Source organism: Tachysurus vachellii, chromosome 20 (assembly GCF_030014155.1).
Source record: "Tachysurus vachellii isolate PV-2020 chromosome 20, HZAU_Pvac_v1, whole genome shotgun sequence".
Lineage (NCBI taxonomy): Eukaryota > Metazoa > Chordata > Actinopteri > Siluriformes > Bagridae > Tachysurus > Tachysurus vachellii.
In genome coordinates this window covers 6,924,493-6,951,124 of record NC_083479.1, presented here as the reverse complement: position 1 = coordinate 6,951,124, position 26,632 = coordinate 6,924,493, and the positions used below count along the sequence as shown (strand labels likewise).

Below are 26,632 nucleotides of genomic sequence, written 5' to 3'. Positions count from 1 at the left end.
TGAATTTACTAAAGCAAAAAAAGGTTCATATAAATGTATTTAAATGTTAATAATAATAATAATAATAATAATAATAATAATATTTTTTACAAGTTTACATACCTGTAATATATTTACCATAACCACACCTAGGTGTGTGTGTGTTTATTTTTTAATATGATTAGCCATTTAAGTAGAAGTTTTATGACTTAATTTTGTATACAAATGAAAATTGTTAGGAGGAATGGAGGGCAGGAACCTTACTATTATTTTACTGTGAGACTTCTTAACCTTCACACGCAGTTACATAAGTACTTATATAGTGCAGAAATCTTTTGGAGTATAAATCACCAAACCATTCTGTTAATGAATGTTAATGATAACATTGGTAACTGTTAATGATAATAATTATTTGTTCATTTTGGTTTAGTATTTTATTTTTTATAAAGTGCATTTTATCAATAGCAAAGATAATCCGAGATTACAACCAAAATGAAAAAACCCAACAGGAACAGAAGTGATATTAAAATGTCAATAATAAGACCATGCATTACGAATTCAAACTAGCTTACGTTTTATTCACTTACTATGTTGTTTTGTTTCTGAAATCCGAGTGGTGGCAGTGTTTTGCTGAAATTTTCTTGTCTGCCTAGATCACACGACCGGAAGTTTAACGTTAACTCTACGTCAGATGCTGCGTGCACATGGAAGGACTAAGACGCTGGCGTGCAAACCTTATTAATAAATGCCGGTTTTATCCTCGCCTGGTCAGTTTAGAGGTATGTACCCTATGTTTCGATTTAACATCATTAGTTATATTATACATTACAGTGAATGCAAATATATATACAGTTTCTGGAACGTGCAAATTAAGCAGTTTGGAGACTAGCTTAGCTACTAGTAACATTGTTGTGTCTCTCCTCTCTCTCTCTCTCTCGCTTCCTCCCCTGTGTATGTATATATATATATATATATATATATATATATATATATATATATATATATATATATATATATAATGATCCTAACCGCTCGATGTGACCTGTTAAGCTATGGTCATAAGTGGCCTGATTGAATTAATATTGAGTAAATTAGCCATTTTATAAACCAGGGCGTAAACATAGTAAGTGAATGGGTAGATTTTTTATTTATAAAGCACATTTTGAGCAACATATACAGACGAGCAACATATCGTAAAGATCTACATACAATGACACTAAAGTTGAAAGTAGAGGTATGTACCCTATGTTTCGATTTAACATCATTAGTTAAATTATATATTACAGTGAATGCAAATATTTATACAGTTTTTAGAACGTGCAAATTAAGCAGTTTAGGGACTAGCTTGGCTACTAGTAACATTGTTCTAGCTCACTCCCGCTCTCTCTCCCTCCATTCCCTGTGTGTGTGTATATCTATCTATCTATCTATCTATCTATCTATCTATATATATATCTCAGAATCAGAATCAGATTTATTGGCCAAGTGTTTGTGATTCTCAAAAGTACAGACATAAATAACACTATACTATACAAACTATACAAGACAATGAGATACAATATAGACAGAATGAGTATTAAATAGTACGAATATAGAATATGAACGATCAATTATGTACATAAAGTGTGGGAGTGCAAATAACAATATTGTGCAATATTATGCTTTTTCCACAATATACAGCAGCAGTAGTGTGTAATATACAGATGATGTCATGATGTCATGACTGATAATGCAGTACTTATGATAAGAAGCAGTGAATATAATTATGGTGAGTTGTTGATCAGTGTGATTGCCTGGGGAAAGAAACTGTTCCTGTGTCTGGCAGTTTTAGTAAGCAAAAGTTCTGTAGCGCCTGCCAAAAGGAAGGAGCTGAAAGAGGTTGTGTTCAGGGTGCGAAGGGTCAGTGGTGATTTTTCCTGCCCGGTTTCTGGTTCTTGTGTCGTACAAGTCCTAAAGAGTGGGCAGGTGGGCGCACATATATATATATATATATATATATATATATATATATATATATATATATATATATATATATATATATTAGTGATCCTAACCACTTGATGTGGCCTGTTTTAGCTATGGTCATAAGTGGCCTGCTTGATTAATATTGAATAAATGAGCCATTTTATAAACCAAGTAAATGAATAGTATATTAAGTAAATAATATTTACTTTTTTTTTATTATTTATAAAGCACAATTTGGGGGCACGGTGGCTTAGTGGTTAGCACGTTCGCCTCACACCTCCAGGGTTGGGGGTTCAATTCCCGCCTTGTGTGTGTGGAGTTTGCATGTTCTCCCTGTGCCTCGGGGGTTTCCTCCGGGTACTCCGGTTTCCTCCCCCGGTCCAAAGACATGCATGGTAGGTTGATTGGCATCTCTGGAAAATTGACCGTAGTGTGTGATTGCGTGAGTGAATGAGAGTGTGTGTGTGCCCTGCGATGGGTTGGCACTCCGTCCAGGGTGTATCCTGCCTTGATGCCCGATGACGCCTGAGATAGGCACAGGCTCCCCGTGACCCGAGGTAGTTCGGATAAGCGATAGAAGATGAATGAATGAGGATAAAGCACAATTTGAGCAACATATTATACAGACGAGCAACATCGTAAAGATCTACATACAATGACACTGAAGTTTAAACAGAGTGTCTATTGTGCGTAGGTACAACATCGTGTTCGCAGCATCATTTACGGTAAATGTTAATAATAAGAAGCCGCATCCAGCCTCGTTTTGTTATTAATGAGTTCTCAAACATTTATGGCCATATACCCCATTTTAAAGGGGCAAAATATTCGTGACACTATTATTCTTATTATTACAACAATAATATATATTCTACAACTTTAAATAATCTAGACTCTTAAATGACATGTCTTGACATTTTTATACAAAGAGGAAAAGAAAATGGTATAACACGCATTGGTTCTGTATGTATACCAAAGTTTTGCACAGTAGCTACACTCTGAAGACTTCCTCCAGCTAATAACTAAACACTAGCCTAGACTAGAACTATTCAGCGGAGTATGTGCATATCATTTTGCACCATACTTACAGGTGCATCTCAGTAAATTAGAATTTTGTGGAAAAGTTCATTTATATGCTTTAATTACTGCCTCGATTCGTCGTGGCATGGAGGTGATAAGTCTGTGGCACTGCTGATGTGGTATGGAACCCAGGTTTCTTTGACAGTAGTCTTCAGCTCATCTGCATTTTTTGGTCTCTTGTTTCTCATTTTCCTCTTGACAAGGTTCAGATCTGGTGAGTTTGCCGGCCAGTCAAGCTCACCAACACCATCGTCATTTAACCAACCTTTGGTGCTTTTGGCAGTGTGGGCAGGTGCCAAATCCTGCTGGAAAATGAAATCAGTATCTTTAAAAAGCTGGTCAGCAGAAGGAAGCATGAAGTGCTCTAAAACTATGTATATATTTAACACCGTTAAATGTGTGTGCTTTTCTTGCTATATTACCTCCCTAAGTTTTTTTTTTTTATTTATTTTTTTTATTATTACTACATGATTGTTTTCTTTGTCCATGACCTTGTGAACCAGTATTTTGCTATACACAGATCAGGCATAATATTTATTTTTGTTGTACATTCATTTCAATTATACATATCATTATTGTTGTTTTTCTTCTTTCGGCTTTTCCCCATTAGCGGTCACCACAGCAGATCATCTCTTTCCACCTAACTATTCGCGGCATCCTCTACTCTTGCACCAATTAGCTTCATGTCCCCTTTCAACCCACCCTTTCCTCTTTGGCCTTCCTCTTGTCCTCTTACCTGGCAGCTCCATCTCCAACATTCTTCTATCAATATAACCCTTCTCCCTCCTCTGTACATGTCCAAACTCTCTTAATCTAGCCAATCTGACCTTGACCCCAAAATGGCCAACCAGAGCTGTCTCTCTGATGTGCTCCTTCCTAATTATGTCCATCCTCATCACTCCTAAAGAGAACCTCAACATCCTCATCTCTGTGCCTCGTGTCTTCCTCACTGCTACAGTCCTCCAACACATACATCATAGCTGGTCTCACTACAGTCTTTAACACCTTTCCTTTGATTCTTGCTGACACTCTTGACAACACTACTGACCCTTTTCTCTACCCACTCCAACTTGCCTCTTCACCTCTGTTCCCCCACTCCCTGCTACACTAGACTGTTGGCTGCAAATACCTAAACCCATGGCCCTTCTTGACATCAGACCCCCATAACCGCACTGTTCTACTTCCCTCACTCGTGTTTGTACACACGTTTTCTGTCTTACTACGACTGACTTTCCAAAGCAGACCTCCACCTTTCCAGGTGTTCCTCCACCTGATCCCTACACCACTATCGATCACAATATCATCCACAAACATCATTGTCAATGGAGATTCCTGTATGACTTCATATGTCAACCTGTCCATCTGAAATCCCTGGAAATAAGTGCATCCCCTTTGGTAACCTAACGCTAACAGCCAGTCATGTAACAGTATCGGGTTTGGTTGCGCCATATCGTTGTCTCGTTCTGGTCTGCTGGATTCCTCTTCAGTAACCGGCGACTGATAAGTAGTAAATGAACCACATTGAGCGAGGAAATTTTAAATAAAAGAGGAAAAGTCAGCTCGCCAGTACGGCAGTTTTTGGTTTTTTTGTTACCGTAGTCAGACCAATGTCGTCTGCAAATTATGCAAGACCGTCGTCCCCACCAAGACTGGTAATACCACAAACTTGCCGCCTTAGCCACGCTCACCCTTTGCAGCACAGCTGTATTCAACCAACAACATCTGTAGCTACAACACCGCACAAGCAGCACTAACACTTAATAACTGAGGGGATTATGATCAGAGGAAGGTTAAGTTTAAAATAAAAATGTTTAAATGTAATATATTTTTCTCCTGGTCCTTATTTTAAATGGGTCATAAATATCAATAATTATCGATATCGACCGATATGAAACACTGATATCGTGATACAGTTTTCAGCCATATCGCCCAGCCCTACTCCACCTTGAATTCCTGTCTGAGGCCATCCTTAAAAAGTTTGCAGTAACAGTAAAAAAAAAAAAAAGGGGGTCAGTAGGTAGGTCTATTTCAATGTAAAAAAAAAAAGTACAATTTTGGTGATGGTGATTACGTAGGTATGAATTTAAACAAATTAGCATATCGTTACGTCACTGACTGGGTCTTCAACCCGTGCCTTCGGGCGCATCATCGCAAACCTCATTTTGATGCAGGCTATATAGACTAGACGGGAGAAGGGATGGGAAAAGATCTGGGCACAGTTTTTCCAGAACTTTGTGCCAAGTTAAAGCGGTGTCGAGCTGTTTTTATGAATTTTTTTAGATGTATTATGGTGCCTGAACCCGTATGACTTTGAACGGTGACCGCGAACATTTTGTTTACTGCATCCGCAGCCATCATTACCAAGCGCGAACCGTTGACTCCGACAGTGAATGAGAGTATGAGATGGAGCGAACGCACAGGCCATAGTGTGACATCCGTTAACCAATAGTATAAACATAGATGACGTCACAGGTTTTTATTTAAAAGAAAGAACGTAGCCTTCGTTTGTATGTAGGCCTAGGCAATTTATATATTTACAATACTTACTAAAATATAATTAATATTATTTTATTGCTTTTGTATTAGTTGTTTGAAGAGTGACAAAAATGGTTGGTCTTAACGCAAATTTACAACCGGCAAGTCGGCAAAAAAAAAAAAAAACGGTCTTAAATTGACAGGGTCTGTCTGGTTACGGCAAACAAGAATATTTTTAAGGATGGCCTGATCTACAGCACATCTGCAGTCATATGCCTCTCATACATATCCTGAACTACTCTGACATACTTTTCTGCCATTCCTGACATCATCATACAGTATCAAAGCTCCTATCTCTGCACCCTTCATACAGTTTTTCGAAATCCATAAAGATGCAGTGCAGCTCCTTCTAACCATCTCTGTACTTCTCCATTAACATTCTCACTGCAAAAAATTGCTCTTTTTGGGCATGAAGCCATACTGCCGCTCACAAATATCCACTTCCTTTCTTAGCCTAGCTTCCTCTACTCTTTCCCATAGCTTCATTGTATGGCTCATCAACTTTATGCCTCTGTAGTTGCTACAATTCTGCACATCAATTTGCTCTTAAAGATTGGCAGTTCTCCTGCATTCCCCAGGCATCTTCTCTTTCTCTCTCTCTCTCTCTCTCTCTCCCTCTCTCTCTCTCTCTCTCTCTCAAATCCTGTTGAACAATCTACATAGAATCTCCACTGCTGTCTCTCCACTTCCACACCTCCTTAGTTGTCATCTGGACCAATAGCCTTTCCAATCTTGATTCACCTCAGAGCCTTCCTCACCTCATTCTTTCTAATCTTTGTCCTGCTGTTGTGGAAGTTTTTAGAAGTAACACACTGGTAAAACGATTTCACAATTTATTGTGTGCTGCTGTGCAACAGGACCCAACACTCCTCGTGTAGCATGAGTAAGGCCAGGGCCATGATTTTATAGGCATAGGCAAGAAAACATGTAAGGGGAAAACATCATCTATCATTGACCTAGATGCACAACGCCTGCTCACCTCCTGATCAGGCTAATGTTATCCATACCAAGGACTATTAGAAGCTTTTTGAGTCTAAGTCACACCATCTCATCTCCAGTTCCCTCTGTCCCTGTTGTTCAAAAAAAAAAACATTCACTTACAATAACAATTTCTAGTCACAAACAACCAGTCATGGGCATAGAAGGTGAAATCCTTACAAACAACTGCTCAGTAAAATTTCCACCACACTGCTTTACAATATTCACCTCTTCCTCCTGTCTTTCTCATTTTCCTCATTCATCAGCTCAAAATATTCCATCAATCTCCTCTGCATAGACTTGTCACCTGTCAGTACTTTTCCATCTCTATCTTTAATCACCAATATCTGTTGCACATTCTTCCCAACTCTGTCTCTCCTTCTCGCCTTCCCTCATGTCTAACCTGCCATATAACTCATTATATGATTTCTGTTTGGCCTTTGCCATGTCCCTCTTCACTCTGCACTGCAGTTCTTTGTAATCCTTCCTATATTCTTTGTTCTTTCTACATCCCACTTCTTTTTAGCTGGCCTCTTCCTCTGAAAGCTGTCCTGTATTTCCTCGTTTCCTTATCTTCTGTTCTCCTTCCAGATGATACACCTAACACCCTCTTACCTGTCTCCCTGATCACTCCATAACTTGGTCTACTTTTCTATCTTTCCTCTTTTTTAATTCCTAACCACTAGACACATCTTGCACATCTCCATTCGATTCTATCTGGCTACATTCTTTCCTACCACCACCTTGCAGTCATCTCTCTCAGATTGCTTTGTCCGCATAGAATGTTGTCTACCTGCATACTCCTACCTCCACTCTTATATGTAACTCTCTGTTCCTCTCTCTATTGGAAATAAGTGTTAACAAGCCATTTCCATCTGCTTAGCAAAGTCTACCGCTATCTGTCCTTCTAGGTTCCTTTCCTTAACACCAAACTTGCCCATCACTTCCTGATTCCCTCACCAACATGCCTGTTGGAGTCTGCTCCAATCACTACTCTCTCCAATTTGGGAATACTCTTTCACTTCATCTAACTCACTCTAGAATCTCTCCTTCTCTTCTAACTCGCAGCCTACATGTGAAGCATAACCACTTACATTCAACATCACCCCTTCAGTTTCTAACTTCAAACTGATTACCTTGTCTGACACTCTTTTCACCACTAAAATAGTCGTCACAAACTCATCCTTTAGGATCACTCCTATCCCCCTTTCTCTTCCTATCCACATTGGTTGATCCTTTCTTGACCAACAGTAGTCCAGTTCCACTGGGTATGCTTTGGTATCTTGCTCCAAGATGTTATCAGCAGATCCTTAAAGTCCTGTAAGTTGCAAGGTTGGCCCTTGTTTTTTCAGTACATCCCACAGATGATTGATTGGATTGAAATCCAAAATTTTGAGGCCAAGTCAACACATTCAACTTGTTGTGATCTTCAAACCATTCCTGACTCATTTTTGCTTTGTGGCAGGGTGCATTATCCTGCTGAAAGAGGCCACCTACATCAGGGAATACCATTTCCAATAAATGGTGTAGATGGTCTGCCCATGACCCTGTCGCTGGTTCCAAATTGTTCCTTCTTTTGGACCACTTTTGACAGATACTGGCCACTGCAGATGGGGAACTCCCAGTGAGAGCTGCAGTTTCGGAGATGCTCTGACCCAGTGGTCCAGCCATCACAATTTAGCCCTTGTCAAACTTGCTCAAATGCTTATGCTTGCCCATTTGTCCTGCTTCTAACACATCAACTTTGAGGCCAAAATGTTCACCTTCCTAATATAGCCCACCCACAAACAGGTGCCATGATGGAGTGTTATCATCTGTCAGTAGTCAGTGTTATGCCTGATCGGTGTATTTATTGATCAAGACTTCAAAGCAGTTTTGTAAGTCACTCTGTATAAGATTTTCCACAAAATGCCGTAAATGTAAATATTGGTATATATTCACATATTCGAGGCCATAGAGTGTAAATTAGATATTAAAGAAATCTTCAAATGTAATTGCAGTTAATCTAGTTGCACAAACGTGTAATTGAAAGCGTGAACTTTATCTTGAAATCATTAAAAAGATACAAAAAGGCAATAAATCTTGCAATATCAATTGTTTTCCTACTTTGTTTTTGTCTGACATTTCTAGATTAATTTTTTTATGGCTGCTAGAAGAACAAAAGTTTTTTTCCTCCTGCATATTAAAATGTTTGAGAATCCTGTTTTTTTCCCCCCCTAGGGTGTGAGGCAATGAGCACAGCTTTTTGCTGATTCTGAGTTCATGGCAAGGAGATTCATCAAATTACAGTGAATGGAGAAGGGCAAATGAACGGTGAAGGCTGTGATCTAAGTGTGCCAAGCCCAGCGCTGGCAGGGTATTTGGGAAATGTCAGTTGTGCTCTGTTCTCCCCTACTGTCACATGTGCAAAGCTATTATTAAAGTAAAGATTGGATCATGTATTGGGCAAACCATTCCTACTCAAATCACTTTCAACAGTATTAAAAAATAAGGAAATCTTTGTAAAAGGCGAAAGTTACAGAACATTTAGTAATTCACCAGGTGTGGTGGTGATTCAAATTGCTATTACCAGAATTTGTGGTTTGGTGATGTTTAAATTATTATTATTATTATTATTATTATTTTTCCATAAACTGTGTTCTAAGTTATGTTTTGTTTTTAAGGCTGAAAAAAGAGGAGCTGTAAATGGAGCCTGCCCTTGGTGTTCTGCAAAAGGACAGATAAATGTACTTCGCTCATACAAATTCAACTTTAAAGACTCCATCACTCTCTGTACTGGTCCACTGGTAAGCCACTTAATATATTACCATTTGGAGTCTATAATTTGTGTAGATATCCATGCATAGTGGGAACTGTATTCTGTAAATAAATAATATATTTCCGAAAATATATTAGAAAATATAAAAACAACATATGCTAAAATGTTTGTCTTGGAGACATTCATGATTATGCCTGAACCTATAACCGTGTATCTACAGCTGCTCAGTAAATAACAGATAATAAGGCCATCCTTAAAAATATTCTTGTTTGCCGTAACCCGACCGACCCTGTCAATTTAGGACCGACTCAATTTATTTTATTTTTTTTTTTGCTTTAAGTCCAACCGGTTGTAAATTTGCTTTAAGACTGAGCAATTTTTTTTTTTTAACTCTTCAAACTACTAATACAAAAGCAATAATATTAATTATATTTTAGTATTGTAAATATATAAATTGCCTAGGCCTACATACAAACAAAGGCTACGTTCTTTCTTTTAAATAAAAACCCGTGACGTCATTTATGTTTACACTATTGGTTAACGGATGTCCTGTGCGTTCGCTTCGTCTCATTCTCTCATTCACTGTCAGAGTTAACGGTTCGCGCTTGGTAATGATGGCTGCAGTAAACAAAATGTTCGCGGTCACCGTTCAAAGTCATACGGTTTCAGGCACCATAATACATCTTAAAAATTCAATAAAACAGCTCGACACCGCTTTAACTTGGCATGAAGTTCTGGAAAAACTGTGCCCAGATCTTTTCCCATCCCTTCTCCCGTCTAGTCTATATAGCCTGCATCAAAATAAGGTTTGCAATGACGCGCCCGAAGGCACGTGTTAAAGACCCAGTCAGTGACGTCACGATATGCTAATTTGTTTAGTCATACCTACGTAATCACCAAAATTGTACTTTTTTTTTTTTTTTTTACTGTTACTGCAGAACATTACAGAACAGAATGGCTAGTATTACAGATAAGCTTTACAAATCATTCTACAGTATGCTATTGGATTAATCATATAATAACCTTCTAATAATCCTGCCGATCCAGTGTCTTTTTCCTCTAGTTAGTGGACCATTGGACAATATCCGTGCCATCCTTTCATCATCACAAGACATACAGGGGTGCAAGAGAAAGTTTTATCACAAAGTGGAGCCCAAAGACCCTGATCCATCATACAAGTTTAGGAAGAAAGAGGATCCCAGTATTGTGTCTGCTGGAAAATGCTGGAATGTTGATGTTGGTGACTGTAGCGTGCCTGTCAATTCAATTGAAGATGGACTGTTAATTAATGATCACCAGAAGAAGCAAATAGTTGAGAATGCTGACAATACTACTGAGGCCTCCCATGCCAATTGTAAGGATTCAGGATTGTCTGATTTCCAAATCAGGGATTCTGTATCAAGCACTCAGGACAAAAAATGTGAGGTCTCAACACTGGATTTATTTGTGGAAGATTTGCTGCACATGGTACCTACACGGCAACATTTATTCTGGAAAAATAAGGATAACTTGTGTTGGTTAGATTCCTTGCTTGTGGCACTTGTACACATTAGGATAATTAGAGAAGCTTCATGTGAGAATGTATTCTCAACTGAAAAATTCCAATGCAAAGATTTTACTGTGAAGAACTTGTGTGTAACATACCAAAAGTCTTGCACGTATATTAAAGCAAAGGAACAACATTGCCAAGGTTAGTGAGATAGTAATTAGTTTGTATTATGGGTTTTTTTTTGGGGGGGGAACAACATTCTCTGTGTGGAAACTGCACATATACTTACTTTTTATCCCAATAGACAACATTGTACGAGTACATTCTGACGACCTCTATAATGTAGAGCAAGAGCTGGAAGCGCTACGGATGTCTGCCTTCCAGTTCCTCCAGCCAAAGCTTCAGTGCGATTTGGGTAAGTAAACTTTACCCTGAAACATGCAATTTTTGTTGATATCTGCTTAGCAGTTCTGGTGTCATTTTTATTTTGTAATTTAGTTAGCATAGACAGCATCTTTGTTTGTCTCTCTTATATGTATAAAATAATCACTCTCTGTGAATATGTACATGCATCGACTTGTTTTCCAACCATTACAATTTGGTCCTTGTCAAAGTCGCTCAGATCCTTAAGTTTTCCCATTTTTCTCGCTTCCATTGTGTCAACCTTAAGAACTGTTCAGATGCTGCCTAATATATGTCACCCGTTGACAGGTGCCACTGTAAAGAGATGATCACTGTTGTACTTCACCTATCGGTGGTTTTAATGCTGTTGTTGATTGACATAAGTATATGTTTAAAGTCAACAGATACTAATTTCCACAGTTCAAAAGAGAATCATAAGTTGGATGTATTAGTGTATAACAGAACAATAGTGCAGTAGTGTTGCACTACCTGGAATCAAACCACCTTGCCAAACATTTGAGAAAGCAGGGAACAATGTTGTTAAGTTTCAAGATTTTTATTTGCTACAGTTTACAGTATGCAACTTGCAGTTAAATGAATGCAGCCACTCATCCTAGACTGTGTATATAAATATAAATTTAAGAACCACGTTAAAAAAATGAATGAATAAAAAAAGGTGGGGTTATAGAATGTGATTTTGATGTGAAATGTTTTGTGTAGTAGCATGGGGTGGTGTTAATATTACACATAGTAAAGGTTCAGAATATGCAAACATTACACGTTGGATGTGATCTATTTAACCTGCAGGTGAGTCACATGTAGTAACCGTATAGTGCAGTATGCAGAATTACAACAGAGTAAATTAATCTTCTTGGAATCCTAAAGGATATGCAAGATGGACATGTCTGTATTGAGGAGTCTGATATCCTAGGGGAAGAAGCTCCTCCTGAGCATTTCCTTGTTAGTTCTAAGACTGTGGAAGCGCTTGCCTGATTGCAGCAGGCTGAACATACATTTACTGGGACAGTTAGTTATTCATGTAACGTGTATATTACTGCAATAAGATGACTAAATGACAATATGAGTGTTTTGTAAAATTGATGGTTGGGTTGATCCCCAAAAGCGCACTCTCTTTTAGAGCACATGGACATATAAAACCCTTGTTTTATGTTGATCTTGTTGGAAGGTTTGAGTATAGCTCATCAGTGGCCAAATTAGTTGAAATTTGTTTTTGTTTGATAGTTTATCTTTTCTTACAAATGATTGAGAGTTCTCACAAACTCCCAAAAGTCACAAAATCTATTGTTTTTTGTTTCTGTTGGTCACAAATACAAATGTATACAGTGTATAGCAAAAACAAGATTAACTTGCTTTACTAATATTTTTATAGGACATTGAACATTTCCAGGCCTTACACTCATGCTGATGATCAACATATGAATGTCAAATCTTAGTTCGAGTATTCATGATGATTTTTTTTTTGAATACTAATAGCCCCATAGAGTTAACATAGTGTCTCCTTAGCATTATCAAACTGACTGCTATTACATAAGTGTATATATGTTTACATGAACCCTCTTTGTTAGAATCCTATATTTTTGCACATTGTAATGTACTATATACAGAATGCACACTGGTCAGTGCTATTTTGTGTTTTGAGTATTTGTTCTGTAGTTTATTTTATTGGCGGTTTTCACTGTCTTTTGTCTCTTACTGTTTACACTAGGTTGAACATGATGCACTTTGTGGCTAGGACAACTTGCTTTAAGTCCTTAGCTCTGTGTTTTATGTAGCACCATGGTTTTGGAGAAACGGTTTCATCTCACAATGTACTACGTCAGTTATATATGGTTGAAATGACAATGACGACAAAAATGAAAAGACATTTCATCATTTGATATTAATATTGCTCTGCAGGTCCGGAGGAGACACCTGTCTTTGCACTCCCTCTTCTCCTAAAGTCAGATGACTGGGCTAATAGTCTTTTCCAGCATGCCGGTCAGTGGGAATTTTGGTGCACGTCATGTGGATACAATTTCAGCACAAGGTATTTTTTTATTTTTTTTTTTACTATTATAACTGTTTATAGCAGGCTTAGTCACTGCTTTAATAGATTACCCTGTCGGCTACCTAGTGGAAGAATAAACATTTTTCTTTTTACCCCTATTTGTTTCAGATTAAATTAGTTTTCAAATTCCATTTAATGTGTAAAATTGTAATATTGGCAAAAAAAAAAGAACACGCCTTCAAATAAATATTTTTCGTAGAAACAATATTCAAGAAATGTTTGCCAATTTTAGAGATTAAAGATTTTCAAGAACTGTTCTGGTGCTGTTGTATGGTTAGCTCTGCTTTCTAGGCTCAATTCAAACATCTACAGTGCCTTTCAAAAGTATTCATACTCACTGAACATTTTGACACATTACAAACAAAAATGTATTTTTATAGGATTTTATGTGATGGACCAACGCAAAGTGGCACATAATTGTGAAGTGGAAGGAAAATGATAAATGGTATCCAAATTTTTTTACAAATAAATATCTGAAAAGTGTGGCGTGCATTTGTATTCAGCCCCCACTAAGTCAATACTTTGTAGAACCACCTTTCGCTGCAATTACAGCTGCAAGTCTTTTGGGGTATGTCTCTACCAGCTTTGCACATCTAGAGTGAAATTTTTTGCCCATTCTTCTTGCAAAATAGCTCAAGCTCCATCAGATTGGATGGCAAGCGTCTGTGAACAGCGATTTGCAAGTCTCGCCACAGATTCTCAGATGGATTTAGGTCTGGACTTTGACTGAGCCATTCTAACACATAAATATGCTTTGATCTAAACCACTCCATTGTAGCTCTGGCTGTATGTTTAGGGTCATTGTCTTGCTGGAAGGTGAACCTCCACCCCACTCTCAAGTCTTTTGCAGACTCGAACAGGTTTTCATCTAAGATTGCCTTATGTTACCTTGTGTTGACTCCGATCAGTGGACTTGATGCTCAATGTGTTCAATGTGTTTTTGGATGAGATTTTGAGGCAGCAAACTTGTACTATTGTGGTTCACCAGTTCAATCTTACAGAAAACACACTACAGTACAGACTTTCTGCCATTTTCTTTCGCCTGAATCTTCTCCTTGCCCCTCGCCGCTTTCTCCTTGTTCCTCTGTTTTCCTCCCGAGTCTGTGTTCACATCACATGTCGAGTTTAGCAGGTTGTGCGTTAGTAATAATAGTACACAGGGAAATGTAGTGCTACGTGTATAGTTACAATAAATGGACTAAATGAAGCTTTTGATTTTTTTGTATACTAATTACTCGAGTTACTTAAGGAATCATTTCAGCCCTAGTGAGCACTCACATTCTTGACACGGATGGGTCCTTTAAATGAATTCAGAGTTGGGGCAGTCATAACAGTTGCTGAATATCAGAACACCTGGCAGAGATGAAGCTGCAGATTCAACTAACAGAGGTGTATAAGGGGAAGCGCAGATGTTTCTGGCATATTTCTGTCAAAACAGCCTTCTCAACTGCTGGTATAGCTACACACCTTTCATACTTTTTCGCTGTCTTGTTAAACTATGTCCTATATTGGTAATGTCACAGCAGTGTCCCATTTTCTACAGTTGTTGTCCTTTATAGTGTTCCATGGCACATCATATTTGGAAATTCTTAAGATGGATAGCTTTCAATAATATCAACAGTTGTTTGACAATTGTTGTTTTCTTTTAAAAATGGGTTTGAATGTGATTTGGATAATTCTGAGCATATCCAAGCCTATTTACTAAATATAGAAAATCTACTGTAAAACTGAAATTTATACAAATATGGTTCTCATTTATAGCATGGAGAAGACTGTAACAACATTTTCACAGATCAAGTCTGATTGGCACCCACTCAAAGCAGTCCAGGTTGAAAAGTGTCGCAACTGCCATAACAAGAACCAGAAGAGGAAACTTGTCTTACAAAGGTGAAAGCATGATGGATGCTTTATTACTTTTGCCACAGTGATGTTTAGTATGCAGTATTGCTGTGCTGTATATTTTATGTATGAGCCAGAGTTTTAAATGTATTTTTATTTGTTATTTCTCATGTGTTCTCCAGAATTTCTTCAGTGCTTGCACTTCACTTTCTGGAGGGACTTCCACGGAGAGACCTCTCCAAGTATGCATTTGATTTCCACGGCACACAGTACAACATCAGAACAATTATACAATACAATGAACAACGTGAGCACTTTGTCACGTGGATCCATCAACCAGATGGTGAGTGTCAGTCTTCTCTAATGAAGGTTATATACTGAACTGTGCTTTTCAGTGGCAACTAATTACAGTATTGTTCAAAATAATAGCAGTACAATGTGACTAACCAGAATAATCCAGGTTTTTAGTATATTTTTTTATTGCTACGTGGCAAACAAGTTACCAGTAGGTGCAGTAGATTCTCAGAAAACAAACAAGACCCAGCATTCATGATATGCATGCTCTGAAGGCTGTGCAATTGGGCAATTAGTTGAAAGGGGTGTGTTCAAAAAAATAGCAGTGTCTGCTGTTGACTGTACAAACTCAAAACTATTTTGTACAAACGTTTTTGTTTCTAGGATTTAGCAATCCTGTGAATCACTAAACTAATTTTTAGTTGTATGACCACAGTTTTTTAAAACTGCTTCATATCTGTGTGGCATGGAGTCAGCCAACTTGTGGCACCTCTCAGCTGTTAGTCCACTCCATGATTCTTTTAACAACACTCCACAATTAATTTACATTTCTTGTTTTTGCTTCAGAAACACAAGTTCTCGATTGGATTAAGGTCCAGGGATTGGGCTGGCCACTCCATAACATTAATTTTGTTGGTTTGGAACCAAGACTTTGCTCGTTTACTAGTGTGTTTGGGGTCATTGTCTTGTTGAAACAACCATTTCATGGGCATGTCCTCTTCAGCATAAGGCAACATGACCTCTTGAAGTATTTTGACATATGCAAACTGATCCATGATCCCTGGTATGCGATAAATAGGCCCAATACCATAGTAGGAGAAACATGCCCATATCATGATGCTTGCACCACCATGCTTCACTGTCTTCACTGTGTACTGTGGCTTGAATTCAGAGTTTGGGGGTCATCTCACAAACTGTCTGTGGCCTTTGGACCCAAAAAGAACAATTTTACTCTCATCAGTCCACAAAATGTTCCTCCATTTCTCTTTAGGCCAGTTGATGTGTTCTTTGGCAAATTGTAACCTCTTCTGCACATGCCTTTTTTTAACAGAGGGACTTTGCGGGGGATTCTTGAAAATAGATTAGCTTCACATGTCTTCTAACTGTCACAGTACTTACAGGTAACTCCAGACAGTCTTTGAAAATCCTGGAGCGGATCATTGACTGAGCCTTTGCCATTCTGGTTATTCTTCGATCCATTATGATGGGTGTCTTCCGTTTTCTTCCACGTCTCTCTGGTTTTGCTCTCCATTTTAAGGCATTGGAGATCATTTTAGCTGAACAGCTTACAATTTTTGCACCTCTTTATAGGTTTTCCCCTCTCCAATCAACTTTTTAACTTTTAAACGACCCATTTTCCTCAGGCTTTCAAATGCATGTTCAACAAGTGCTGGCTTCATCCTTAAATAGGGGCCACCTGATTCACACCTGTTTTTTCACAAAATTGATGACCTCAGTGATTGAATGCCACACTGCTATTTTTTTTTAACACACCCCTTTCAACTAATTGCCCAATTGCACAACCTTAAGAGCATTCATATCATGAATGCTGTGTCTTGTTTGTTTTCTGAGAATCTACTGGTAACTTATTTGCCATGTAGCAATAAATATACTAAAAACCTGGATTATTCTGGTTAGTCACATTGTACTGCTATTATTCAATTCAAGTTTATTTGTATAGCGCATTTTACAATGGACATTGTCTCAAAGCAGCTTTACAGAACATAAACATAGAACAGAAGATAAACATAAGGAGTAATATAAAGAATTAATATAATAAAAATTCAAAATATATATAGTTCAGTATGTATGTATGTATGTATGTATGTATGTATGTATGTATGTATGTATGTATGTATGTATGTATGTATGTATGTATGTATGTATGTATGTATGTATGTGTATTTATCCCCAATGAGCAAGTCTGGGGTGACTCAGGCAGCAGTGGCAAGGAAAAACTCCCTTAGATTGGTAAAGGAAGAAACCTTGAGAGGAACCAGACTCAAAGGGGAACCCATCCTCATATGGGTGACACTAGATGGTGTGATTACAAATATACAGTCAGACAAGTGTTGTATTGGTGTAGGAGATCACATGGAGTTCAGATCTCCTCTTAGTATCACAGAGTCCAACTGGAGCTGGTAGATCTGTAGTATTTTGAACAATACTGTATGTGCCTACTTAAGATCCAGATATATGGTTTTTGATGTGTTTGAGCTTAATGAGAATGGGAACCTTCTAGTAGGCTAGTAGGGAAAGGCTAGTATTTCGCTGATTGGCTTTGCATACCATATCGTTGTCTGGTTCACTCAGTGTTTGTGTAGTCAAAAGAAACTTTGTGCTCTTTTCTCAGTCTGCACAATCTGGAATTTGTTTTCTAAAGTGTCCTGTAAATGTTGTTGCATTTACCAATAGTAGCTCTGTATGGTTAAATGCCAATAAGTTGGGCACATGAATGTCTGTAGAATAAAACCAGATTGTTAAATGTTGGCCAAACTTAGAGCATGTGATTTAAGTGATCAACAGAGGAAATGTGTAAAAACTGGGTGGCAAGAAGACCATTAACCCAGGTTTGTTTTAGAATTTGGTATGGCAAAAAGACAAACGAATTAATTTTGCCAGTATATGGAAATGGACATTTTAACAGGTCTATGACCAATACTTGTCAAAATAATCAGACTAAGGCAATAATTGATTTCCATGAATCTCAAGAACTGATGGAATCCTGACCTAAAAGAATTGCTCCAAGGGGAGGTCTAATAAAATATTGGAAAAATGGAACATTTGACTGCCTAGGAAGGTTAATTTAATTAATTTTAAAATTGAGTGATTTCCCTGTACTGTTATGTTGATGGTAAATCAGTAACTATGTAGGCAATCCAAATTGTTAAAGAAAACGTGAATGTGCCTGGAACAAATAGAAATAGGGTACAAGGATATGTTTATAGGGATGTTTAAGTATTGTATTCAACACTGTCTTCTATTGTTTTTTTTATTGTGAAGTTAAATAACTAATTTCAATTTCAACTTTTCCACAGGATTATGGCTAGAATTTGATGATTTGAAACACCCTCACTGCATAACACACAGGAGGTTTGCACTCCCAGCCAATCAGTTCCATCTTGTCTTCTGGGAGGCAGGTTCCACAAAGGAGTCCCAACATCGGGATAGTCTCCCTGATAACAGCCTTACTGAGACAATGAGTAAGAACGGCAATGACTTTCAAAATATAACCAATTCTTTAGCAGATGACACATGCATTATAGAGTCATTGACTGGAAATAAGGACAGCAGTGAGTCTGCCAGTAACTTGGATTCTTCAATAGGTAGTACCACACTGCTTGATACTTTTGAGGGCCTCTCACATAGTGATATTGTCACGCTTACACTAGTTGAGGTCCAAGCAGATGTTAAAGAAGACTCTTGCCCGAATAACCAGGAAATGGTAACTGGGTCAGCTGAGTCTAGTGTCACAGAGGCGTTTCACCTGCTAGAGAAAAGCTCTTATCAGACTGCGAGCAATGTAAAAAACAATAAAGATAGTGCTAACAATGTTTCACATACACCAGAATTGATTCTTCCCTCAGTGGTAAAATCACCAGAATTAGTAGACCCTTCAAAAGTGAGCAAGTGTCCACCGACCCTGCACTCTTCAGACCCCAGCACCTCCCACCTATTGTTAGATCAGCAAGCTTTCCACCAGTCCACGCCATTAAGAGTACCCCATCATGCCACAGATCCCAGAATTGACCAAAGATTTGATTGCAGCGAGCCGCTCCTGGCCAAGCCTGCTGAGCTCTTTGGTGGATACAGAAAAAAGAACTCACCCAATCCAGGGATACCTGGAGGACTTTTAAAGCATTCATTTGTGAAATTGCCCACTGCTCCGCAGAAGCCATTCAGTTGTCCTAGTGGCATAACAACTGTGAATTCAGTTTCAACGTTGATGAAATCTGCTAGCCAGAACATCCCCATAAAATCTTCCCCATCAAAGATGGTCTTATCAACTGAAGCTCTCAGACTGAAACTGATGAAAAGGTTAAAGGCCAAGAAGAAGAAGCTAGCAAAGTTGAATCAGCTGCTCAGCATAGAAGGAAGTAAGTCTACGCCCAGGCCAGACAGCACAGATGTTTGCTCACCATACTCTGTCACTTCCAGTACATCAGCCTATGATAGCCCAGCATTTGATCATTTCTTTGCTGAGCTGCTTTCACCAGACATGAGCACCAGCAATCAATCACCTGATAGCACAGGCCTCTTGGAGATGCTAACCAACAGCCAGGCTGCTGGGACATTAGAAAGCAGCTCTCAGGAGAACTCTGTGCCACTCTCTGAACTACCAGTCCCTCTTCTAAATGACCTATCATCCACCAATGAAACCTTTCTTGAATTAAACCCAGGATCAAGGGAGCTTGAGAATGCTGAACTTAATGCTATGGATATATTCTTTTGATCAGTTCTTTGGACCAGTGCACATACGTTTTTGGGAAGTTAAAATTGCTGGCTAAAGATCAGCTCTCATTATAAAGATGCTATGGATTTCATTAGTATATTAAAAAAATAAGCTTTTCTTGGCTCAGCTGAATTCTCAGTCTAAGATTTGGCATCTTACATTCATCTTAAAGAATAGATTTTGTATCAGCAATCAAAATGATTCTTATAGAATCAAATATTTAAGTTGTAATTTATATAGGAATGTGTATGTTTGAATGTTTTGTTTCACTCTCCTGACCATGCACTAAATACTGCAGATTTTTGTAAAACTAAATAAACTGGAATATTTCTTTATCTGTTTTATGTAACTTCAAATTCCTCAGATAAACTAGGCACAGTAAAATTGGCCTAAAAAGATAACCATTTATAATTCATAAGTTGCTTTATTTAAAATGTATTTTTTGAATTGTACTTCTATCCAATACTAGAGGATGCTATATGTTGCTACCTATTTATTTTGTTTGTAATACCTTTTAAAATGTTTTTCTAAAAGTAACTGTACTGAAATCCAGATTCCGGTCCCAAGGTAATAATAACAATGGTAAGAAAAGTATGTTCTTTGGGTGCTATTACATGCATTTATATCTATATGGCCAAAGGTTTGTGAACACTTGAATATCAAACACACATGGGCTTTCCTCAAAATAGGAAGCACCTGACTCTGAGTCGAAGATCCCCAGTGACCCTAACAGAGCCCTGACCTCAACCCTAGTGAACAGCTTTGGGACAACCTTACAAATGCTTTCACTTGACAAAAGTGCCCAGCCATTAAATGAATGGGCTCAAATCCCCACAGCCAATTCTCCTGAAATGCCTTCTCAACAGAAAAATTGTTATAACAGCCAAGGGGGACTAAGTTTTGAGTATCCTGTGTAGTCACTCATTTCAAATGTGAACATCTCAGAATGAATAAAATGAAATGGGTTACAATAGCAGACAATCACGTCAGGTTCCACATGTCATCCAAGAACAGAATCACCTGAAAGGACTAATGTGTTGTCATTTTTTCTGCTATGTCAAATATTAAGTCCTTCAGTGGAAAATTTATTTTGACATCTGTTCCAAAATTCATTTAGCTCAGGCCACAATGTTTGTTTAATTTTTATTTTTTGGTAATTTGAGCATAATTAACTTAAGTGGCTGTAACTGTACAGATTTTCTTGAAACTTGAAAGATGTGTACAGAACATTCTCAGGTTACATGGAATGTTTGGAGTGTGGTTATACCCAAGATGCAGAGCTACGGTTGGAGAATTGTTTAAGAATTGTACTGTACTTTTACCATTAATTACTTTCAGCTAAAGCCATCAAACGTTCAATGACTGATCCGACGGCAAAACCAACCGTAGCAACAGCAATATTTCCAGGCTGTCCACATGGAGCTATCCTCGGCAGCAGTGATGAGTCTTGCTTTTATAAGTGTTTCAGTTGCTACTGGTATTATCGCTTAGCTATGAGTGGATTCAGTCTTTTGAAGGGGAGTGAAACCTTCTAAATGCTGATCTGATATTGTTTTTATCTACAGGGTTGGATATCATCTTGTCAGTTTTAAAATTTAATTTAAAGATTTTTTCTGATATTTTAAATATTGCCAAGTCATTGCTGCTGCATGTTAATGGTGACAGTTTTTCTGCAGTGGTTTATTTCTATTTCATTTTGCTATTGTATCACAATTTTAGGATTATTTTTCCTATCTTCAATTAGTGTGGAGAGATTATGATCTTTGCCACTTAAAAGAGAATTTCTGTAGCTCTGTTTATGCTCCAGCTTCCACCTATAACCTCTTTCCTTGATTTTTTTTTTTCTGCTCAGTTCAGTCTGTGCTCTTTACAAATTCAAATAACATGGACAGAGACTTCCTGCTAACAGTTCAATGTCGGAGCTGCACACAATTTCCTTCACTACAATGTGTCCAGGATTGCACCATTTGTTGTTCACATAAATTGCGACCCACCCTCCCTTAATTTGCATGGTGTAAAACTGAATGATAGCTAATCTCTCAATAGAGTTCTGTAGGTTATCATACAGCCATGTTTCCATGAAGCACATAGGCAAAGCAAGGAAAATGGAACATGAAAACAAAGGCTATACACAGTGAAAAAAGTAGCCATAATTGAAAACACAAATTTTATATATTTTTTTTAAATATTCCTTTTACTTGCATTTCATTTACATTTATGCCATTTGCACAAATCCCTTTATCCATAGCAACTTAAAGTGCTCTCTGAAGTCTATTAATGATTACATGGATACTGGTCCACTAGGGCATGGTCTACTAATCCACAATCAGTCTAAATCTCTGAGAGCTAATACAGCAAGAACATGTTTAAGGTGGTGATGGTTGTGAATGATGATGATGATGATGATGATGATAATATTTAAAACAAGTGGTAGTTTGAGTATTATAGGAAGAGGTAGGACACACACACACTTTTTTTTTTTTTTTACTTTTGTAAGACCAATGAGAGAAAATATATATGTGAAGCCTCTCATATAAAGGCACTGTAAGACTATAAAAATAAAAAAACACAAAAAAGAACATTGAATTAAATTGCATTCTTTCTTCACAAGCATGAAGAAAGTTAGTGTGCTAACTTAGTGTGCTGTCTCTTAGCTTGATGCTAATATATAATGGTACTTGCCATAGAAGGATTAACAGAAATTAGCATTTTCTTCGCAACCGAAAAACAAGAAACTTTACAAATGCAACAATTAACCCAGAATGTGGTCATACTTACCTAAAACAACTCTCTAAAAAAAACTATACAACTGTGTGTACTGCTGCGTTTCCTGTGTCTTCCTTTACAACTAAATATAATTTAACTTTCAACAAGCTTTATTGACATGAACATATATACATGCACAGTATTAAGTATTATGGCACAGAGAAGTACAGCCCTTTTAACATATTACTTATAACATTGTGTTTCCATAGTAATAGATATAATAGAATATAAATTAATATTCTTAAGACAAACTGTGTGTTTGAGTGGATTACTCCCTGACCCTCCGATTGTGGCAGGCAGATACGTACTGTCTTGTGAAAATGCAGCTCTCCTTCATTTTTCTCAACAGGATGGGCTGTTTGTCATTGTTAAAACAAGTTTAAAAAAAAATTGAGAACTGGTGGGTTAATTGAATTTTTTTTAAAGTATATTTCACTGAGGTTTATCATGGAGGAATATTTATACTGTTAAAAAGTGCAGCTCTGTAGGGAGCCATAATTTCTTATAGTGGCCTGTTTCAGTGTGCTGTCTGTACTTTGTCAATATGGTTCTGTGTTGTTTAGTCACCGTGCTCAGGCATTCAGCTATAGTGTACTGTCAATTAAGGGCCAGCTAGCACTACATTTTACTTCCATTTTTCATTTACTGTGCACTGTGCTTGTGCCATCCTACTGGAAAAGCCAGAGCTTACAATACTATATGGAATATGGAATCTCACGGTTAAAAAAAATTTCCAAGGCATTGAATAAACCATAGAACACTGTAAAAAAAAAAAAATAGCAATATGTAACTATTTTTGTTCTAGGGTAGTACGTTATTTTAATTACTTATGCCTCAAAATTGCCTAAAATAACTTACTTTCTTCAGTTATTCTAAGAATATTTTTCTACCTATCTACCATATTTTCACAGGTGAATTTGTGTATTTTCGGTTTACAGATTCAGAAAAACAACATGTGAATCAAAATGAACATGCATTATACTAAAATTACAAAAATTACTACAAAAGATTTAGATTTAGAATATTTTAGACATTTATATTTGTTTTAAATCACTTTCACGAAGCAACCCCAAATGTGGTCTCCCATTATGTTCTCATTATATTTTCCTTGATAGTAGCAATCAAAGTCCATTGCATGCTGGTGGAAGCACTCACCTTGCTCCTCTGAGTAGGTTCCCATGATCTTCTTAAATTTAATCAGAAATGAGCATCAAGAATATGGACTTGGATTCTGCAGGAATATGTCCTGCAGTCTGTTGTGCCAGAATTATTCACCAAAATCAACCAGCTCCATATAGTTGTCCATGATTGCATCTTGGTGATAGCATCTGTGTGATTGCCCAAGAAGCCACAAACCTATGCAACAATGTTGTTCAAAGCTGCTTTTGCCATCCTTGTGAGCTTCTTGGGTAATTCCTTGAACTCCAGGATCTTCTTAATCTATGGTCTGATTAAGACAGAGGATTTTAATTTGTCTCACCCTGTGGAGACATCTTGAAGGTAACTGAAGCTGCAGACTCCTTATATAGAGCTGTGAAAAATTATTATATAAGGCCTAATTTTAGTACTGGACTTAATGAAACCAAGTTACCAAGCTCTTGATGTCTTTGTGATTGCAGTATTATGGTTGTTTGGTAACAGCTTGATTGTAGTATTATGGTTGATTGGTAACAGCTTCACCTCTGGTAAATGGGAAATTGTGATCTGGTTCGACAACATTATTCCATTATTGCACAACTGGTTCATCCCTTACATGTGCAAGAGATTCTCAAATATATATATTGCATGTCAAATGCCGTTTTCTGAAAACCATAAATATCTTAAATATATTTAGACACTTACGTTGTACTCCCGGATGAAGTCTTCCTCCTTTTCACCCAAATAATAGACCAAGCAACGGAGGACAAGATCTCTTGTCTCGTCTATGTTTAGATGTGAAGCCTGAGGCAACAAAATTAGTAATATTACTTAACAATAATGAAAAATACAGATATTATGTTATCAAAATACCTGCTATATGGCATGCATTCTCTTCTTCAAAATCTGTCCAAGTGCTCCTCCTTTGCAGGAAAATATCCTGAAATGTTTAGGAGTATAGTAATCCAATGTCTTCATAAATGTTGACTCAAGGTGTAGATTGGTAATTCTCTTAAATTCTTCATTAATCTAAAAAAAAAACAAAAACAAATGAAACACGTAAATATTGATTATAAAGATTTTCAGCTGACAACCACAATATTATCTGTCATGGTTTATAATGACAATTTAAAAATGCCTACCTGGAGAATGGCAAACAGAGCAGGTCAGCGATCTCTAAATTCTGCAACGCTCAGGTACAATTTAACCAGATCATGTCTTTGGAGAGCAAAGGTTTTAGACATTTATTCTTTGACAACTGTATTGTCCCTCTTTTTTACTTCAGTCAGGAGTTGAACCATCTCTTGTTCCAAACGGTCCTGATTTTCACATGCTGGGTAAGGTAATTCACTTCTGCTTTACAAGGTCTTTTGACATTTTTTGAAGGCTTCTTGTCCTCAGGCTTATTCTTTTGTAGTGTTACATGCAGAGGTGGGTAGAGTATCTAAAATCTGTACTCAAGAAAAAGTACAAGTACTTATGGAAATATTTAATCAAGTAAGAGTAAAAGTAACAATCTTAATATTTACTTGAGTAAAAGTAAAAAAGTATCCGATGAAAAAACTAATCAAGTAGTTAGTTACTAGATACTTCTGATTGATATGAAGCAAAAACTCTGATTTTCAAACTACTTGGAAAGCTTTCACACACCTCTCCTTAAAAGTCTCTATTCTGCTAATATAAAACACAGGTTGAAGTATATATACTCACCGGCCACTTTATTAGGTACACCTGTCCAACTGCTTGTTAACGCAAATTTCTAATCAGCCACTCACATGGCAGCAACTCCATGCATTTAGGCATGTAGACATAGTCAAGACGATCTGCTGCAGTTCAAACCGAGCGTCAGAATGGGGAAGAAAGGTGATTTAAGTGACTTTGAACGTGGCACGGTTGTTGGTGCCAGACGGGCTGGTCTGAGTATTTCAGAAACTGCTGATCTACTGGGATTTTCACGCACAACCATCTCTAGGGTTTACAGAGAATGGTCCGAAAAAGAGAAAATATCCAGTGAGCGGCAGTTCTGTGGGCGCAAATGCCTTGTTGATGCCAGAGTTCAGAGGAGAATGGCCAGACTGGTTCGAGCTGATAGAAAGGCAACAGTAACTCAAATAACCACTCGTTACAACCAAGGTATGCAGAAGAGCATCTCTGAGTGCACAACGAAAACCTGAGTCGAAACCTGAGGCGGATGGGCTACAGCAGCAGAAGACCACACCGGGTGCCACTCCTGACAGCTAAGAACAGGAAACTGAGGCTACAATTTGCACAGGCTCACCAAAATTAGACAATAGACGATTGGAAAAATGTTGCCTGGTCTCAATTTCTGCAGCAACATTCGGATGGTAGGGTCAGAATTTGACGTCAACAACATGAAAGCATGGATCCATCCTGCCTTGTATCAACAGTTCAGGCTGGTGGTGGTGGTGTAATGGTGTGGGGGATATTTTCTTGGCACACTTTGGGCCCATTAGTACAAATTGAGCATCATGTCAACGCCACAGCCTACCTGAGTATTGTTGCTGACCATGTCCATCCCTTTATGACCACAGTGTACCCATCATCTGATGGCTACTTCCAACAGGATAAAGTGCCATGTCATAAAGCGCAATCATCTCAGACTGGTTTCTTGAACATGACCATGAGTGCACTGTACTCAAGTGGCTTCCACAGTCACCAGATCTCAGTCCAATAGAGCACATTTGGGATGTGGTGGGGGGATATATATATATATATATATATATATATATATATATATATATATATATATATATATATGTAGCGATTTTGGCTCGCAAAGCAAGGTAAATATTTATAAGTAATTATAACGTGTTATAGTGACTCCTAAATATTTTAACCTAAGTTGAAATTGACGGTAATGGAATTAACGTT

The 26,632-nt window shown here is 37.7% G+C and overlaps 1 protein-coding gene across 1 annotated transcript; it reads left to right on the top strand.

Annotated features, from left to right (window-relative positions):
- Positions 1 to 665: 665 nt before the first annotated feature.
- On the top strand, positions 666 to 20,271 carry uspl1 (ubiquitin specific peptidase like 1). The gene is made up of 9 exons (XM_060896290.1): positions 666 to 758; positions 8,755 to 8,903; positions 9,198 to 9,320; positions 10,340 to 10,982; positions 11,086 to 11,196; positions 13,101 to 13,230; positions 15,013 to 15,138; positions 15,273 to 15,433; positions 18,423 to 20,271. The coding sequence occupies exons 2-9, from the start codon at positions 8,841 to 8,843 to the stop codon at positions 19,835 to 19,837; spliced, it is 2,772 nt and encodes a 923-aa protein (XP_060752273.1). The 5' UTR covers positions 666 to 758; positions 8,755 to 8,840; the 3' UTR covers positions 19,838 to 20,271.
- Positions 20,272 to 26,632: the final 6,361 nt, after the last annotated feature.